Here is a 19,369-nt window from a genome sequence, read left to right as displayed (position 1 = left end):
TCGGGTTCACACTCGTCGTGCAAGGCAGAATATACATTCGGTGAATGCAGCGAAGACTCGTTTCCTTGCTGATGTAGAATATGTCGCCGTGCATGGACTGACAGACATCAATCACGCAGAAAACGGTGCAATCATAGTCTTCGCGGGTGCTTGTAAGTGCTAAACTGCATACCGTCCACACTCTTGTCAACATATTTCAAACAGGAGTCCATGCTTTGACAAATGAAAGCGTGCGGCACTCTCCTTATCGTCTTGGGCATTCCGCGGATCCGTGCGGTGACGAAAATGTGTTGAGGGCGCATGTTATATCGCAAAATGATGCACGAGTCGAGTCGGCTCACAGTCTCATTTACGGCCGCCATTTTTAGGATTAAAATTATCTCCCTTGCAAGTAGGGGGCGCTTCTGTCTGCTCTTACCTAACTTAGGGCTGGGGGGGGGCTGCCCTATGTTAAGAGCGACATAGGAGCGCTCTTTGGCCAAAGAGCGGTCCGTGAAACGCACCTATCTTAACTTTGCTCTTAACCCCATCTTGACCCCTTAAGAGCTCCTAAGTTAGGATAAGAGCGGTATATGAAACCGGCCCCTGGATTGGATTTTTTCCGTCAAGCACATGGTACACTTACAATTTTCCTCGAGTATTTTTCTTTGTGTATTTATTTCGCGAATAGTTGATTGTGAAAAACGAGTTTGAAATTAAAAAAAAAGTATGTGATGTTAGCGATTGCTGTGTTGTTCATTGTGTACTGAATAAAAGGGGGTCATCTTAAAGCACAATTATGTAGGCAACATTAAGTCCGTTGGGACATATATGACTAAGTGCCAAAAGGTGCGCACGAAAAGCGGACAAAGGGGTTAAAAAATAAAAGTTGACAAACACGACTGATATTGTGATTTTTGTTAAGACAACAGATGCTGGAACCCAATTACGAAAAGAAAAGATAAATTTACCCAAATGATTTTACAAATAACGATAATTTTGTTCGTTATATCATTCAAAACGGCACTGAGTCATAGCATTAAGGTTATCTCGCACGTTTTTAAAGCTAGGGCTTTGAAACTTGGCACACAACCAAAGTATAATGACCTCCAGGTATGGTGCACATCACATTAAACAACATTGAATTTCAAGGTCACAGCGAGGTTAAATTTCCTTTGCAAACTGGAAAATTGTCGTTGTCACGTCTTACATGTTTTAATACTAGATCAGTTAGACTTTACATACTTCACATACTTTCAGCATTTTTATAAAACCTCATTAAAAGTGACCTGCTGGTTAATCTTTGTCAAAGTTCAAGGTCACAGCGGGGGTCACGTCTGGTCCAAATGTGGAATATTTTCAATTTATTCAGCGCGTTTATAGCACGAGCTTTGAAAATACACACAGTTCTAGTGTATAATGTTCACACACGATTAAAGTCTGGTTGAAAAAGTCAAGGTCACAGCAGGGTCGCGTTGAGGTCAAACATATATATACATTTTTCAATGAGGTTTTCTCATATGTTTTTGAAGCTAGGGCCTTGAAACTTGGCACACTACGCAAGTTAAATTAAACCTCATCAAATTCCAAGGTCACAGTAAGGTTAAAGATCCTTTAAGGATATTTTCTAAAAAAGGTGACCGCCTGGTTAATGTTTGTCAAATTTCAAGGTCACAGCAGTGCCATCTGGCTTAAACTTTGAAAAATTGTCAATTTCTTCAACTAGTTTTATAGTGTTTGAAGTCATTCACATATGATGAAAGTCTGGTTGATAAAATCAAACGTCAAGGTCGCAGCGGGGTCGCATTGAAGTCAGACACATACAATTGTCATTTTCACGAACGCCTTTTAAGCAACACCTTTGAAACTTCACACATTCCAAAGTTTTGATGTTGTTTGGTTATAATCAAAGTGTGGTCAATTTCCATGATTGAGAGCATTCAGAGGGGTCAAGTTGAGGTCACACAAAAAGTGATAATCTTTATAAGACTCACGTTTGCTGCTATTGCTCACTTGACATTGGTGAAAGTGCTTATTTTATAATTGTTGATCTTGATGTTTTGACTAATTAATATTACCAGGATCAACCATACCAGATTTCAAAGTCCAGAAGTTGTCAAACCTCAAACCTGTTGGAAGTTTCAAAGATTTAAGCATCAACAAATTTCTATTTGATTTGACCTTAAATAACAGATTTGACCTTAAATCTTAAAACAGATCAACCAGACTTTGGTTTTATATAAATTGAAGTTCAATACAATTTCCTTTTTTTTTTTACCCACGCGAGACCCTGCTATGACCTTCACATTTCTCAAGGATCAACCTTGAGTTCTCCATGTTGAACAATCATTAAGCAAAAGCGTTGTTTGAAGTTTGAAGGTTCTAGCTTCAAAAATCTCTGAAAAAATATGCTTCATCCGTTTTCTGAACCACATGTGACCCAGCCGTGACCTTGAAATCTGACAAGGGTCAACAAGACTTTTACCATGCATGGGGGCGATTAAACCCCAAATGTGTGTGAAGTTTCAAGGTTTCAACTTAAAAAACGTCTGAGAAAAATATACATTTTCCTTTTTGGACAATGTGTTGCACGCAAGACAACACGACAAACGCTCGTGTTATCATTCTTTTACTTTAAGGTCGACTTGCGTGCCCGCTCTTTCGCTAATCTCAATTAAAATTCATCTTGGAAGTTCGGTTTTATTACGCTTTTAATTAAGAAGATTAAACTAAGACAACAAATAGTTAGTTTTACCCATTAAACTCGATAAGGTAGTGACATTTTATGTTGAACGCAAGATGGTGTCGCACGCAAGATCTGAAAAGATGTTGACGACATAATTTCAACACTTGATAGCGCATTCGTGGTTCGTGATTTCTTCACAAATTTTGAACACAGAATGTGTCACGTGGTTCCGTAGATGAAGTAGATCTTTGTACATGTAAATTTTGTTTTTAAAAGAAAATAACCGTTAATTACCGAACATTTTGTCGCACGCAAGATATGACGAAATTTTCAAATCGTTTTCAAAAATGCTGTTCAAAAGTTCTGCAGTCTTTGCTGGATTACTTGAAAGACAGCAGTTTGATACACCGTTATCGCTTGACGTGTCGACATCAATTCCAGAGTTTTTGAAAAAGAAATTTAGTAAATATCTGCGATTGAAAAATGTATGCCGTGATGACGACACATCTTGCGTGCGACACCTTAAAATTCGGTTATCGAAAAAAAAAAATTCTCTCGAGATTTAGATTTGACGTTTGGTCTCGTCTGTAAAGCGATGTTTCAGGCATTCAATCAAACTAAATGCAATTCATTTGTGCTTCTTGTTATTTTTCTGTGGCATATTCAAAACACGAGGTATCACGATGTCCTTTTTCAGATGGCCGGTTTTGGCGTTATTTTTGACTTTAAACAAAGATAACTTCAAAACCGTTCAAGTCAGACACACGAAATTATGTCCACTATCTCTTCGCACATTCATCCACACACACACCAATTTTCAGCAGACACACGTTTTTAGAAACATTTTTATTGTAAAACAAAGTCGTCTTCTGTTCTGTGAGCACCTTTTGGCACTTAGTCATATATGTCTTCATTTTGACATTATTCACAGTGAAAACTAGATTCCACGGTTGTTACCATGATGATTTCTTCGTCAAGGATTATGTCAAAATGAGCATACATGTTTTAGCGAGTATTGAATGTTTAAAGAACTCCCTGAACTCTTGCGTGCGTGCGTGAGTGTGTGTGTGTGTGTGTGTGTGTATGTGTGTGTTTGCATGTATGTGTGTGTGTGTGTGCATGTGTGTGTGTGTATGTGTGTGCGTGTGTGTGTGTGTGTGAGTGTGTTTGCATGTTCTTGTTAAGACCGCGTCGTTTTGACTTTGGCCCGAAAATGGAGCCGAATTGTTTTGACGCACCCCGTTGTTTTGACGTCACAACAACGGATGCCTCGATTTTCGAGCTTCCCGCCCTAAGATATACCATGTGACACAAGGATTTGATTTTATTGGTTCTGTCCAAACTATGATAATTTTGTCAGGGTTGAGTGTGTGGCGAGTGTGTTGGGCTAGTGTTTTGCGGTCAAAACAAGAACTGTAGTTTTTTGGGTTCCCCTGGCGACAACATTGAGAGAGAGAGCGAGAGAGAGCGGATTGCCGCGTGAAACCGTGATTTGACACGATGGCTGACGCCGACACGCGGGGTGAACGCCGCAGCCGCTACATTACCACAGACACAGGTGTGTATTATATTTATAGTACTTTGTTGTCCATTTTAGACGAAAAGACAGTTGACTGAGTTGTTTTTGAAATAGTGACGCGCCTTCAACTTTATCTTTCAGGTCTGTTGCCACATGGCTCTGACATTCCAAAATGGCTAACCTCGTTTTTTGGAATTTAGAGCTCACAATCCAGTGACAGTGACATTAACAAGAACTTGATCAGTCATTAATTATCAATGGCTTATCAAGTTGTTGGTACAGGTTACTATGCAAGAGTCTTATACATTAAAACAAATTATGGTGAGTGGTGCACAGATCTAAATACTCTTATACTGAGAAGGCACGATGCATGTTGGTTTTTTAACTTCCGAAAGATTCTGAGATTAGCTGTGCGTACAAGCGATCGAATAGCACTGATTTTATCAGTATTTATATAACTATGTTTTGTTTGTGTCAGTCTGTGCTTGTTTGCTGAATTTATGTGTAGGAGCCTGAGGCGGGTTGAGATCTAGCTCCAATGTTCAAATTTCAATCTCGCCTTAGGCCTAGTAGCTGTTGAATTAGGGAGACCGAATAAGTCAGTCACGGTGCGACTATATTTTTTTTTTAATTCGATTTATTTAATTAAAAACTCTTCACGTCCTGTACCGCACGACTTTGTTACTATACTTAGGAATGACCTCACAGGACGGAAGCGCTCTCTGTGCTTGAAAACCACATTTAGGTCACTTCCTTTGTAAACAAGCACATAGCTGCTCCGCGGTTCGTTCGTTTGGTGAACGTTTTGGTAGTTTGCAATGGATTTGTATTGATTTTTTTTTCACGGAGATTTTGGGACCATCTCTGGTGATGCTGATACAGTCAGTAAAGACAAATTTGGGGATATTATCGACGAATTAGGGGCAGAACAAGTGCTGGGACTCGAAGCAGACAATCGCTTGACATTGAAATTGTAAGCTTAATGTAGTTTAGTTTCATCTCCCCCGTCGCGATATAACCTTCGTGGTTGAAAACGACGTTAAACACCAAATAAAGAAAGAAAGTTTCATCTCTTTGTTCCACCATCACCCAGCCGACGCGGCGACTTCCTGGCGTGGCCGTAAAGTCCGGTTACTCGATCACGTCGCTCTCTGCTCTGTGCATCGTCAAATATGTTCATGCTTTTCACCTGTTGCACGTGAGTGAGTGGAGACTCGGCTCCCCCATAATCATGGTCCAACAGGCATGCGAATCATTAATTCTGCTTTTTACACGATGAGTCTTCTTCTGTCAATTTAATGCATACTAGTTACAAATTAAAATGACAGTATGATTTCTTCATTAATTAACTACTCATAATGATAATACATACATGTATTATACGTGTATACTTTACATACATGTTTTATAACATAAAACCCATAAATGTCATGTCTGACACACACAGATACCCACTTTCTGGTCATTTTCATCAAATCCTTACGGTACTGAGGCTTAGCAATAGGGAAATGTGTTCAGGACGTGAAGAGTTATTTGACCGGGCGAAGCTGGACTGACTTTGGACTTATCATGTATTGGAGCCATTCTTCCGTTCTGGGGACGAAATCCGTCTGTTGAAAAAAAACCAACTACTGTTTGTGTTTTACTTTACCCATACACACGCACACGTTTTTGTTCCTCTTTTTTTCTCTTCATCCTCTTTTTGTTCTGTTTTCTTCTCCTGTCCACGACATTACTGCTTCCCCTCAAACCTATGATGTACTTTTTCCGTGCATGGTTTATCCCTGTCTCTTCCCAGAGACCAGGCAGTCCGGTTACAGTAGCTCGGGTACTTTGTATCTCCTCCAAACTCATCAACTTAAGTTCATTACAGACAAAATAATTAGCATAGCCGCTAATTGAACAGTGTATAGGCTCTCTTTTTCTTTTCTCTCCTCGACATTCAACCCATGGTCCCCCTCGACCACTACCATCTTTGACGCAATGTCACTGTCACAGTGTCAGAAAACTCACTGCCTTCTTCGGCATCATACAATTCATCATCTGACAGAGACTCGTCAGTGGTAAGACATAATGCATTCTCATCATACTCCAAGTCCAACTCCTTTGGATCAGACACACCTGAATGACAATGCTTCTCAATTAAAAATGTACACATGCTTTTATGTGAGTTAGGGAAGTATAAATAGAGAATACTATGTATGGCTTGCTGTGTCGTACCAGATTTTCATGAGTTGTTTTTTTTAAATATTGAACTGCGAGCGAAAGCGAGCTATTCACTATTTTAAAAAGCAACGAGTGTAAATCTGGTACAAAACAGCAAGCCATGTAGTATTCTGTTTATCCTACATACTGTACTTACGTGTATTTTACTGAAAATGTCCTGCAGTCGAGGCAGCTAAATTGAAGACGCTTGTTTTGGAACCTCGATCTCTTCTAAAGCCTCGTGCAATCTATTACGTCAAAGCAAAGAAACGTCACTCTGAAAGTGTGGCTTGACGTGTTAGTTCTAAAAATTCATCGAAGGTAATTAGCGAGCGCAATCTTTTTTCTTCTATAATGACGTTTGTCTCGGTGACTTTGGCATCATAAGCAGTGGAAAAACAGGTCCCTGCCAGACTTGCTTGACATGACCTCATTTACATGATATACACACGTGTGATTTGAACGATTATTATCTCACGAGTGTCTCGCTCACGTATACATGTAGGATGATATTATTAATCAAATGAAAATTTACTAATAAAATGTTCTATTATGTCACTAGTGGAACCAGGAGGCCGAGGCCAGAGATTTAAAACAAGGGAGTACTTCCCACATTTCTCATACGGCCAAAGAATGGTGCAGGCTGCACTGGCTAAGAGTCTACCTGCCATACCATTGCCAGATGACACCAGCAATCATCCAGGTACAATGTAATCCCATTTTTATTTTGTTGAAAGGCAAGATTTAACCAGAAAGTAAGGAACTAACTCAGGGGTTCCACTTATTGCACACACAAAAGTATACGCAGTTTTCAGCCTCCGTACACATTTTCACCGACATGTTGCATTTTGTCACGCAAAATTACAATTGCACTCAAAACACTAAATAGCCACGAAGAGAGCACCTGAACTCCCACCTCTGATTCTCCCCACCCGCCTTGTTCATCACTGTTAACACTCGTGTACTTATCGCCAGAGGCCATAGTACCAGTGCTCTACCGAATTGAATCTTTATTCCTTAGGTCACTGCCACCGGCGATAGCCTTATGAATGACCAGCTCTACCGAAGAGGAAGATTGCATTACATTTCTTTGGGTGGGGGGGGGGGGGGGGGGGGGGGTCATGAGTCACAGAATAAATAATTGATCCTGCTGTGTTCAGCAAAACAATGGTCTGCCTTATCACACATGCCATTAGTTTGGTGCACTGCCGATTCAGTTTACAGGCCAGGGGTGTCCGGGTCTACTCTGATTACATCGGACTGACCCACAGTGATTGTTTTTCAGGCTGAAATATCTTCCATTTAGCGCCATGCAAATAGTTCAGTTCCTCGCTTAGAGGCCTATTACCTGTACAGAGCCACTGCAAAACGCAAACAGACCGATCTGTCGTCGGAAAGTGAAAGAACAGAATCTGATGAAGGGACTTCTTTTAGTTACCTATCATCATCATGTCCAGTGATGGCGCTAGTACTTTTTTCAAACCGGTACGCAAACTTTTATGAAGCAAACAGTCCAGAAAAAAACGGTAGGCTGGTCATTGGAACCAGTTAGAATCCAGCTCAGAGTACTGGTTTTATAGTTTTGCCAGCGAAAAAAGACCGGTAGTTCTAAAAATCAACGGCAGCCAATTTTGTTCCGGGATTTTTTCGTTTCAACCGGTAAAATACCGGTAATTACCGGTTAACGCCAACACTGCATGTCTTCTCAATCGTAGTGAGAAAAACACACTTCTCCTTCGCGTTTTTTCCCCCAATTAAGTTTGTAATGGTACGCGTTTTCCCCGGCTCATACGCATTTTTTCAGTCATGTTGTGTATGCAAACGCAAAAAGCAAAAACCCAGTGGAACCCCTGACTAACTAACTGTTATGCAATACTTCTGGAGGGGTGATCACACTACAGTTAACACAGTTTAGTTATGACTAAGATATGTAGTTAAATTGCTATTCTGATACACATTGGAGAATTCAGGGTTATGATTTGATAGTCTCACATGTACATGGACCTATTTCGGTCATAAGGCCATATATGTCAACGGAAGCTGCTCAATATCCTATATATATATTTACAACAATAAAGCATGCTTCCTGTTTCATCACCGTGGATGAATTAAGTGCTTGCATGCACATACCTGGTCAGGTTTGCTTCTGTTACTGGTCGACAGACGATATAGTTTGTACAAAAACTAAATTCTTGCCGTCTATGAAATACATCCCTGGTAAAAATTCAATTCCTGCAACACACCTTGCAAAACTAGTAGCTGCAGTCTAGCAGACGGTCTTTCCAGTGCTTTGTAATGAATCGGCAATATTGCCTTTGCCTATGCAACGCTCATATATATGCAGATCCCAATCTGATGAATGGACTGACCCACAGTTAACAGAGAAAATAGAGGACCCACTAGAGAAAATGCTGAATTCTTGGGATGTAGTCTGATGATAGACGGAAGACAGACAATAGACGGAAGACAGACAATAGACAGAAGATAGATGGAAGACAGACAATAGTTGGAAGACAGATGGTAGATCGAAGACAGACAATAGACGGAAGACAGACGATAGACGGAAGACAGACGATAGATGGAAGACAGACAATAGACGGAAGATAGACGGAAGACAGACAATAGACGGAAGACAGACGATAGATGGAAGACAGACGATAGATAGAAGATAGACGGAAGACAGACAATAGACAGAAGACAGACAATAGATGGAAGACAGACAATAGACGGAAGACAGACAATAGATGGAAGACAGACGGAAGACATACAATAGACGGAAGACAGACGGTAGATGGAAGATAGACGGAAGACAGACGATGTAGTCTGACGATAGACGATACATATATATACGGACGTTCAACCAGTATTTGGCTTCAGCTTGATTCAGGAACAAGAGGGCGACTGCAACTGAGTCGCATGTATAGACAAACCATAATGCCTTTCTCCAGTCCAGTCTATGAAATAGGACTTACAGCTGATCTAGCTGGACTCTACGCAAGCTTCAGTACGAATGAAGTAAAATCTCCCATATCAAATTTATTATACACAAATATGAAAACAGTTAACTAGACTGTTCTAACTGTAAACCAACGTAAAGGGGAAATATGAAGCTCAAAAACAGGTTAAGTCCCAAGCATCATGCAACCACAGGCGCTTTCTGTCTGTCTTTCCTACAGTTGACTGCAGCTTCGAACCACAGGCGCTTGTGACAGAGGACTCTATAAGCAGCCATCACTCAGTTGACTCCCAAATGGTGAGTTTTTATAGAGTAGATTATTTGTTGCCCTGTCTGAAGATATTTTGTTTTTGCGATTTGATTTGTTAAATGTTTGACCTGCATTACTTGTGAGTTTCCTGTGATGACCAAGGCAATGAAATATGTTTGCTATCTGCAGTCTATGTTCTTTTGCCTCTGAAAAACATGCATCAGAGTTGTGCATTCTTTTTCAGCAACTGGTTCTTTTTCTCAGACAAAATAAGGCATTTATAATGAAAAAAGAACAAAAATATACGGTCGAAACAGATCACCAACAAAGGCTAACAAGTTCAGTTGAGTTGCCAGTTGGAAGGAACAGCGAAGAATGTCCCAGTTACTTCCTCAGTCGTACTCTTTTTGATTGTTCGATTTGGCAATTCTGAATGATGGCAGGAACTGAAGTGCGCCAGGCAGTATCAGCGAAGTCCTCTGGCTCATTTTCTGTGCCCACGAAAGCTTCCAGGTAGGCTATTTGTCGGTATCGGCGGACTGCATAATAATGTTGTCGAAGCTCAGTCTCGCTTACGACGCATCCAAAATGGCATCCTCCGACGGTGCTGTGACTGTGTGAAAGATGTCTTCAAATCACTTAGCACATTTGAAAAAATCCTATGTAACAAGCTGACCAGGATTGAGATAATCGGAAAACGTGGCCGAATTGTCCCAATTCTCATGACTGCACAGGTGAAAGCAGCTGTGGAACTGCTTGTGCAAAAAAGGGATGATGCTGGTGTCAGCGGCTCCAACAAATTTGTGTTTTCTTGCTCATTCTTTCAGTCGGAGGGGCACATTCGGGGATCTGACACGCTTCGAAAGTTTGTGACATCAGCGCAGTTGGCAGAGCCACAGTTCATCACATCTACTTCACTTCGAAAGCAGGTTGCTACTCTGTCCCAGATAGTCAGTTTGAAGGACAACGAGCTGGATGCCCTTGCTCAGTTTATGGGACACCGCGAGTACTACCGCCTCCCATCAGACATGATGCAGTTGGCCAAAGTCAGCAAATTACTCCTTGCCCTTGAAAAGGGGAAGCTGCAAGACCACCAGCGCTGCACCCTGGATGAGATGGAAGTGGCTGAAGATGAAGCCATCACCTCGGATGAGGAGGCAGGTATGTGTGACATTTTGAACATGAATTCCTTTTCCCGCAGTGGGGCACTGCGGTTATGAAATTAAAGGCCCCTCCTGTTTTTGGAACCGCAGGAGCTTTCTAGTTTGCTGTTAGGTAGATTTTTGGTTCCTCTTTCCTGTCATGCTCTCTTTTTCTTCATGAATTCTTTTCTTTTTTCTGCCTTCTTGCTCATTCACCTGTATTTTTTCCAAAAATCTCTTCTCTTGCCGCTTGTCTCGCGATTCATGTATAGTTTAATCTGTTAGTGTTCTGATGTAAGTCCAGCAGTAGATAGGTTAAGCCTATTTTAACATACTGGAAACTGGTAATCTTCCAGTAGGTATTAATTTAGTTTTACTAAAGCCTGCTGGGACACAAGTAATGGGTTAGTGCATTTGTAAACAGGAATCGCTTGACAAGTGGCCCCCTTCATCCCCCCCTTCCTCGTCCTGATATGGCTCTGCGTAGTCGGCTGGACGTTAAGCAACAAATAAACAAACAAACATGAATTCCTTTGCTCTTTTTGCACAAAATGAACACAGCTAGACTATCTCTAAATCTAGTATTGTAATAACCTTTTTTTTGTATTCTTAAATTCATCTTCTTCTCCTTCTGCTTCTTCTGCCTCTTCTTCTTCTTCTAAATTGGGGGGCTGGGATGGCTCATTCGGTACACAGCGTGGACTACATATAGTTCCTCTGACTCTCATAGTCACAGGTTTGAATCCCGGTCTCCCTCTCTCTGGTATCGCCTTTGTTGTGGCTAGTGACATTGAACCACCAATACAATTTTATTTCAATCAATCAATATGAGGCTTATATCGCGCGTATTCCGTGGGTACAGTTCTAAGCGCAGGGATTTTTTTTCTTTTCAATTTTTATTCAAGGCGCAGGGATTTATTTATGCCGTGTGAGATGGAATTTTTTTACACAATACATCACGCATTCACATCGGCCAGCAGATCGCAGCCATTTCGGCGCATATCCTACTTTTCACGGCCTATTATTCCAAGTCACACGGGTATTTTGGTGGACATTTTTATCTATGCCTATACAATTTTGCCAGGAAAGACCCTTTTGTCAATCGTGGGATCTTTTACGTGCACACCCCAATGTAGTGTACACTAAGTGTATTTGTTTTAAATCTAAATTGAGAACGTTCATACTTCAATGCACACTACAATGTGATATATTGTGCAAACATTAATTTGCATTACACAATAAAGCAAACATTAATACTACGGTACTTACTACATAAACTTTTGTACTTGCGATCTAGGATTTTATCTATTCTATCATATTGTAACTATTATTTACAGAATTTGTTGAAAAGGGTCACAGCCCTATTCCAGAACGATCTGCATCAGGAAGGTTCGCAACAAAAGACTCTTTGGCACCGCCACATAACCAGCCCTCTCCGCCTATGCATCAACCTTGTCCTGCTACAGCTGCACCTGACAGTAAGTCTTCTTCTTCTGTGTACGCATGCTATCAACTACAGTACTGCAAGCACTCCCAGTTTCGGATAAAAACAAATGCGATTGGTCACTTTGGCAGAAATAACAACTGTGAACAGAATGTTGATAGTAAAAGAAAGTAAGGAAGCAGGAAAGATGAGCCGGTGCCTACCTAACAGCAAACTAGATAGCTCCTGGTGTTCAAAAACAGGAGGGGCCCTTAATTTAAGTCCGCAGCGCTCCACTGCAGTAGGTGACAGTAAGGGACAATATGGGCTGAATCCATCCCATCTACATGGTGTTGGAGTGGGGACAGGACATATTTGAATGGTGATGTCGCTGTTCAGTGTCTGAAAGTCTCTTAAGTTTGTAGTTGCAAACATGACTTTTCTTTCTCTCTCCCCCCCCCCCCCCCCCCCCCCCCCTCCTCACTCCCACAAAGTAACATAGTAGATTTAATTTCTTATTTGTAGCTGCCATTCCATGTAAAAGTGAATACATTTACTTATTTAGTGTAAACTTGTCACCCTGGCATGAGGTAATATGACCGGCACGGTTGGCCTAGTGGTAAGGCGTCCGCCCCTTGATCGGGAGGTTGTGGGTTCGAACCCCGGCCGGGTCATACCTAAGACTTTTAAAATTGGCAATCTAGTGGCTGCTCCGCCTGGCGTCTGGCATTATGGGGTTAGTGCTAGGACTGGTTGGTCCGGTGTCAGAATAATGTGACTGGGTGAGACATGAAGCCTGTGCTGCGACTTCTGTCTTGTGTGTGGCGCACGTTATATGTCAAAGCAGCACCGCCCTGATATGGCCCTTCATGGTCGGCTGGGCGTTAAGCAAACAAACAAACAAAAAATGAGGTAATATCACAAGGGTTATTCATGTTTTTGTATTTGTCAGATTCTGCTGATGATGAGGAAGCACCAGAAATCCAAAGGAAGTTTCAACGGTGTGCTGCTGACAGCAGTGCATGCTCAAACAGTTCAGTATATATCTTTCTCCTTAGTCAACCAATTTTCCATGGGGGCGCGACTGGAGATGGATGAAGGTCAGGGGGTTCCTGTGTTTGAGTGGGAACAGCTTGAATTTAACTCACAGAGTTGTTTGTGTCCAACACGCTTGTCGGAGGTGTTTTTTTACGGCGTCAATGTTGGGGGGTGGGTGGGGGTTAAGGATGAGGGGTAGAACTGCATTCGTTGATGCATTTTGATTGTCTTACATCTGAAATGTATTTGTACCTTTGAAGAATAGTTCATTCCTGTACACTCATAACACCGAACACACGTTTATTTATTTTGAACATAACATAATTAATACAATAAATAATTAATTATAATTTTATTATGTCCCCAGGCGAGCCCCCTTCCTCCTGGACATTCTCTCCTGTTGGTGTGGCAATGATGAACACAAGATGCAGTGTATTCACACAGATCACTTCTCCTTCAGCGTCATCTAACGAAAGTAAGCTTTATTGCATATAAATTAATTTAGAAACATGCTGGCGTCACCCCCCCGCGGGTTAGGGGGAGTCCCATATTGGTTGGGACTAGAAAGAATTTACCCGATGCTACCCAGCATGTCGTAAGAGGCGACTAACGGTTCTGTTTCTTCTCTTCTTTTGTCTTATTTCTGCCTTACCAGTCCTTTCACCTATATTTCCTTCCAAGAAAACTCTCCCTACTATTCCCTGCAGTTTTCCAATTCTTTTCTTGTTGTCTTATTTCTACCTGACTGGATCCATCACCTTTATTTCACTTACCAAAAGTCTTCTTTTCCACATCCTTATTTCTCTGCACCCCGCATGTCGTATGAGGCGACTAACGGATTCTGTTTCTCCTTTAACCCTTGTTAAGTGGTTCTTGTATAGAATATAGTCAATGTTTGTAAAGTTTAGTCAAGCAGTATGTAAGAAATGTTTAGTCCTTTGTACTGGAAACTTGCATTCTCCCAGTAAGGTCATATATTGTACTACGTTGCAAGCCCCTGGAGCAATTTTTTGATTAGTGCTTTTGTGAACAAGAAACACTTAACAAGTGGCTCCCTCCCATCTCCACCCTTTCCCCTATCTCATCTCCCCCTTTCCCTCGTCGCGATATAACCTTCGTGGTTGAAAACGACGTTAAACACCAAATAAAGAAAGAAAGAAATGCTGGCGTCATGTACGGACGATTAACTAAGCGCCCATTACCTAGTTGTTGAATGGCCGCATTCCATAGTGGAAACTCTTGTGTTTAGTTATTTGACAACGAAATTGATATTTAAAAGCATATGTCTTTTAGCTGTTGTTCTTTTTTTGCTATTTTGCATAATCTATCAAATGATTTGAAATAAAGATAAGCCAGCTGAGAAAATCTATCATCTTTTTTTTTCCCCAAGGTTCAACTGACAATGAGTACCTACCTGAACAGTGGAGCCATTCCAAACCAAAGAAGCTCAAATCAAAGGCAACGCGCAACAGTGAGTGGAAACATAATCATTGTATTTATACCTCTTCTTTCTCTTTGTGAACTGAGCTTTAAGGAGCTGACTCAATCCACACAAAAGTTATTCCTTTAAAGTAGAACAAAACCAGTAAACTAGATAGTTATTGTGTTTTTGAGTAAGGTAATATCCTTCTCTGAAGCACTTGGAAGGAAAAATAGAGCCTGTTCATAACGTGTTAACTGTTAATCTAACTAGGAGCGTATAGTTATTGTGTTTTTGAGTACGGTAATACCCTTCTCTAAAGCACTTGGAAGGAAACATAGAGTATGTTCACAGACCTGTTTACCCTCCCGGAATTATTACGGATTTAGGGTCTAAATTCCGGTATTACGGAAATCTACCGGAAATTCCGGTCACGAGAACCATTTCCGTGTGTGAAAATTTAAAGTCGAAATTGTAGTACTAGTAGTCACCGGGATTTTGATTTCCCGGAAACCCTTTTAGCTCAAGGCCGACCGGAACAGCCTTGTCTGCGCATGTGCAAAAACAAGGTATTTGTCGGTCAACGCGTGGTTTTTGTGCATTCGGTCCGATCGACATGGGTCGTAAGCGTAAGGCCGATCTCTCTGGGGACAAAATGCCAACCAAAAAAGCTCAAGTTGTACAGGAATATCGGCAAAACTATCAAGTCAAGTGGCAGTGTCTGGCGAAGTCTAAGAAGAGCGAATCACTTGCATTTTGGTGATCGAATTGAGATCAGTGCAACAACAAAGCTAGTCAGTCATGAGTCACTGCAGTCGTTCGTCCGCGAACCAAGCGAACGTGTCCCGAGGTTAGACGCAGCATTAGTTTATTTACAAAATGCAGTACACAAATGAACATGGAAACAAACAAATTGTGTTTGGCAAAACATGAGCCTGCTTCGCATCGAGTTTATTTGACCAGTATGTCTGTGCTTCGACATTATCTCTTGCTACGGTCAGTGACTTGTGCTGTTGCCGGAATTTGAAAGTCTTTTTGAGTCTAAAAGTGATCTCCATTAATCTTTCTCCAATATAGCAAAGATCACAGTTCTTTGAATTGAAAAACTTTAAAGAAAATCTTTAAATAAAATGAACGAGCCGGTCCACAAAAAAAAAAGGTAGCTTCTGGAGAGTGTTTTTATGACTGGTTTTAATGCAGGATGTAAACAGGTCTGTGTTCATAACGAGTTAACTGTTAATCTAACTAGGAGCGGCATTTTGTCAAAGAGCAGTTCAAATCCGTACGTGCTTTAACATATCAAAATGGCCTTCTGCTGTCGCTCAGTTTTCTTGATTCAAAACTAAGCAGTAAATTGTATAATTATTTAAAAATGAATAAATAAGTGGATCAGTTAACAAGTGCAATGGCTAACTGACCTGCCACTTCTCATGCCCATTCGTGGCTTCTGTCCCATGCTTTGAAAATGAATGTGTACAGGGTCTGTAATTCCGGTTTTAATTTAGATTTGAAATCTTTTGTAATTGATGGATTACGCCCACATACACTTCCGTGTATTAGAGGCGGGGACGGGAGTCCCAGGAATTGGAAAAAAGAGGAGGTACTATATCTAACTTACATTGAACAACCAAAATGTAAGCAGCACTAAGATTGACAGTGAAAATGTGACAGTTTTAGTGTACTAGCTTTAGTGCCACGAAGAAGAATCAGAACAAATGTTGACTCGGGAAAATAAATGTCCATGCCCAATCAAGATTCGAAATAGAGACACTGAGATCACGAGTTGTCGGCCTAGACCACCAGACTACCCGGCGCTCATATTGAGTTGGCATGATTGTTCCTTATAAAGTTTTAATCCGATAACATATTTAACCTTTGTATCTCCGGTAATAGGTCTTGTGATATCTGTGTCCACAAAGGTTCAAGCCAGCCATGTCGACTGTGGTTGGAGGAGGAGGTGAAGGCAGTGGAGGCTCATTTGTTAAAATATATCGCCACGCAAGTGCTGCCAAGAAAAGAGGATATCCAGAAGTGCCTTCAGGCTGAAGAGACTCTGATAATTCGTACCTGGCTACACGTCAAGAACTATACATGTACGAAACAGGATTACTGCTTTGCAAAGAAATCAGCGAAACTAAATAATGTTCAGCTTTTCAGCTACTGATCATCTTTCCAATGTTGTTGCTGATCACTACCACTAAGTGGATATATATCTAGTGCAGGTTTGTGTCTTGAGCTGTACTGGACAATGATTTACACATTTATCTTTATTTGTTTTTATTAATTTTGACTATGAGCACACTGGTGGTTGTGTTTTATGTTAAATGATTTATTTAGTATGTGTTTATGCAAATCATTTTTGGCATTTTGAATAAGCTAGATGTGACCTTTCTTAGCACTGATCCAAAGGTCAGTTTAATATGCGGTCAAAACAATGATGGTGGAGGCAGTTGGCTATTTTTAATTCATTTGCATAGCAAAAACGAGGCTATATATGTATTGACAACTGACCACCTATTGAACACTCAAAACTTTTCAAATAATGGAAGCTTTCATGATAAAAACTTGTCTTGGTTATGAAACCTATGAACACTTATAAAATGCATGTGATTACATCAGCAAAACAAAACAAAATATAAGCAAGTGAGTCATATTCTTTGTGGCTTTGCCCTTGTTTAACTGTATTATCATTATTTATTATCATGAACACAGACTACCATAAGGTCCGCTACCCCCCCCCCCCCCCCCCCCCCCCGCGGGTTAGGGGGAAGAATTTACCCGATGCTCCCCAGCATGTCGTAAGAGGCAACTAACGGATTCTGTTTCTCCTTTTACCCTTGTTAAGTGTTTCTTGTATAGAATATAGTCAATGTTTGTAAAGATTTTAGTCAAGCAGTATGTAAGAAATGTTAAGTCCTTTGTACTAGAAACTTGCATTCTCCCAGTAAGGTCATATATTGTACTACGTTGCTAGCCCCTGGAGCAATTTTTTTATTAGTGCTTTTGTCTTCTTCTTCTTGTCGTTCGCCAATGTTAAACTTGGAGTCCAGCTCTGGTAGTGCTTTTGTGAACAAGAAACAATTAACAAGTGGCTCTATCCCATCATCCCATCATCATCCCCCCCCCCCCCCCCCCCCTTTCCCCGTCGCGATATAACGTTGAACGGTTGAAAACGACGTTAAACACCAAATAAAGTAAAGATAAGGTCCGCTATTAGGAAAGTCAAAACAATCAAAGTGTCATATGCACTTTGTCATCGTGTGTGACATTTTATTGAGAGAGAAACAGAATCCGTTAGTCGCCTCTTACGACATGCTGGGGAGCATCGGGTAAATTCTTCCCCCTAACCCGCGGGGGGCGTACAGTACTTCTTGGGATAACAAGGGTAAGGATTGCTCTAATTAAGGTTGGCTGAACAATATATAACAGCAATTTCGCTCAAATCGGCCAAAAACAAGGCCCGAAGGCATCGTAGGCATAGCCGTTTTAACTTTATTATCATTATTATTTATTATCGTGACCACAAACTACCATAAGGTCCGCTAGTAGGAAAGTCAAAACAATCATAACGTATCATAAACACTGGGTCATCGTGTGATCATTATTATTTATTATCGTGACCACAAACTACCATACGGTCCGCTAGTAGGAAAGTCAAAACAATCATAACGTATCATAAACACTGGGTCATCGTGTGTGACATTTCAATGTCAACACAATGATAGTGGTGTTTCACATGTAATGATTGATTTCGATTTTAAGTGCTCTATCCCATCTCCCCCCCTTTCCCCGTCGCGATATAAACCTGCGTGGTTGAAAACGACGTTAAACACCAATAAAGAAATAAAGAATAAAGAAAGATTTTGAGTGTATATAAAGTGTATTTATGGTACATTTACTTTTGGCTCTTTAGATCAGCTTAATTTGGTATTTCATGGGCATCGGTCAAAAGGTCACTTCAGCATGTGCTGTCAAAACAACGATGGTGGAGGCAAATGGCCTATTTTAACAGGATGTTTGAAGATTTGCTTTTTCAATTTTGTTTGAGAGACAAGAAGTTGGAAAATAGTTTTATTGTATGTTTCTTTGTCACCTGGGGCAAAATTATTCAATCGTCGCTATACGTTTGTTGGAAGCTATAATACAAAGGATAAATTGGCAGTTTTCTTACTTTCTGTTAGAAACAAAAAGTATATTTCATTTGTTGCAATTGAAAAAGCATAGACCTTACTAAAGATGCTGCTAGTTGTTTTGATTGTGTGGACTATTCAGTGGAGTGTTTAAATAATCTGTATATATATTATATATATATATATAATCTATATATCCCAATTCTCATGCCTCACAGTATTTTAACATTGGTTTATTTTCCATGTTACAAATATGTAATCATATGACTCGAGACTACCTTACTGTGTTATATTGCATTATTATCATGAACGCATTAGGCCCACTTATAAGTTTAAAGAAAGTCAAAGCCGTGTATTGTTCCTTTCAGAACAATGTTATACACCGGGTGTGCATTATGTGTTTTCATTATTTTTAATCATGAGCAGTTTCATATTTAATTATTTATTTAGAGTGTGTGATTTAGCTTAATTTGAATTTTGTTGGACATTGGTCAAAAGTTCAGTTTATTATGCGCGGTCTGAACAATGATGGTGGAGGCAATAGCCTATTTTTCAACAGGTTTGAAGGTTTTGTTTGAGAGAAATAAATCTGTCTTTTTATATTTAGTCAAGTTTGACTAA

At 40.5% G+C, this 19,369-nt stretch overlaps 1 protein-coding gene across 3 annotated transcripts; it reads left to right on the top strand.

Moving 5' to 3' along the window:
- The first annotated feature begins 4,032 nt into the window (after positions 1 to 4,032).
- LOC138950372 (uncharacterized) lies at positions 4,033 to 17,346 on the top strand. Of its 3 annotated transcripts, none has more exons than XM_070322110.1 (9): positions 4,055 to 4,223; positions 6,952 to 7,092; positions 9,566 to 9,642; positions 10,423 to 10,756; positions 12,075 to 12,215; positions 13,113 to 13,193; positions 13,566 to 13,673; positions 14,589 to 14,669; positions 16,538 to 17,345. In XM_070322110.1, exons 1-9 carry the CDS (start codon positions 4,166 to 4,168, stop codon positions 16,780 to 16,782), a joined length of 1,266 nt encoding a protein of 421 aa, XP_070178211.1. In that variant the 5' UTR covers positions 4,055 to 4,165; the 3' UTR covers positions 16,783 to 17,345. The 3 variants fall into 3 exon arrangements, with proteins under 3 accessions (XP_070178212.1, XP_070178211.1, XP_070178213.1); XM_070322112.1 differs by lacking the exon at positions 4,055 to 4,223 and adding an exon at positions 4,944 to 5,157 and having other exon boundaries at positions 16,538 to 17,343; XM_070322111.1 differs by lacking the exon at positions 13,113 to 13,193 and having other exon boundaries at positions 4,033 to 4,223; positions 16,538 to 17,346.
- The last annotated feature ends 2,023 nt before the right edge of the window (positions 17,347 to 19,369 follow it).

This window comes from Littorina saxatilis, linkage group LG16, assembly GCF_037325665.1.
Source record: "Littorina saxatilis isolate snail1 linkage group LG16, US_GU_Lsax_2.0, whole genome shotgun sequence".
In the NCBI taxonomy this organism is placed as follows: domain Eukaryota; kingdom Metazoa; phylum Mollusca; class Gastropoda; order Littorinimorpha; family Littorinidae; genus Littorina; species Littorina saxatilis.
This window is presented reverse-complemented; position numbering and strand designations above follow the sequence as displayed.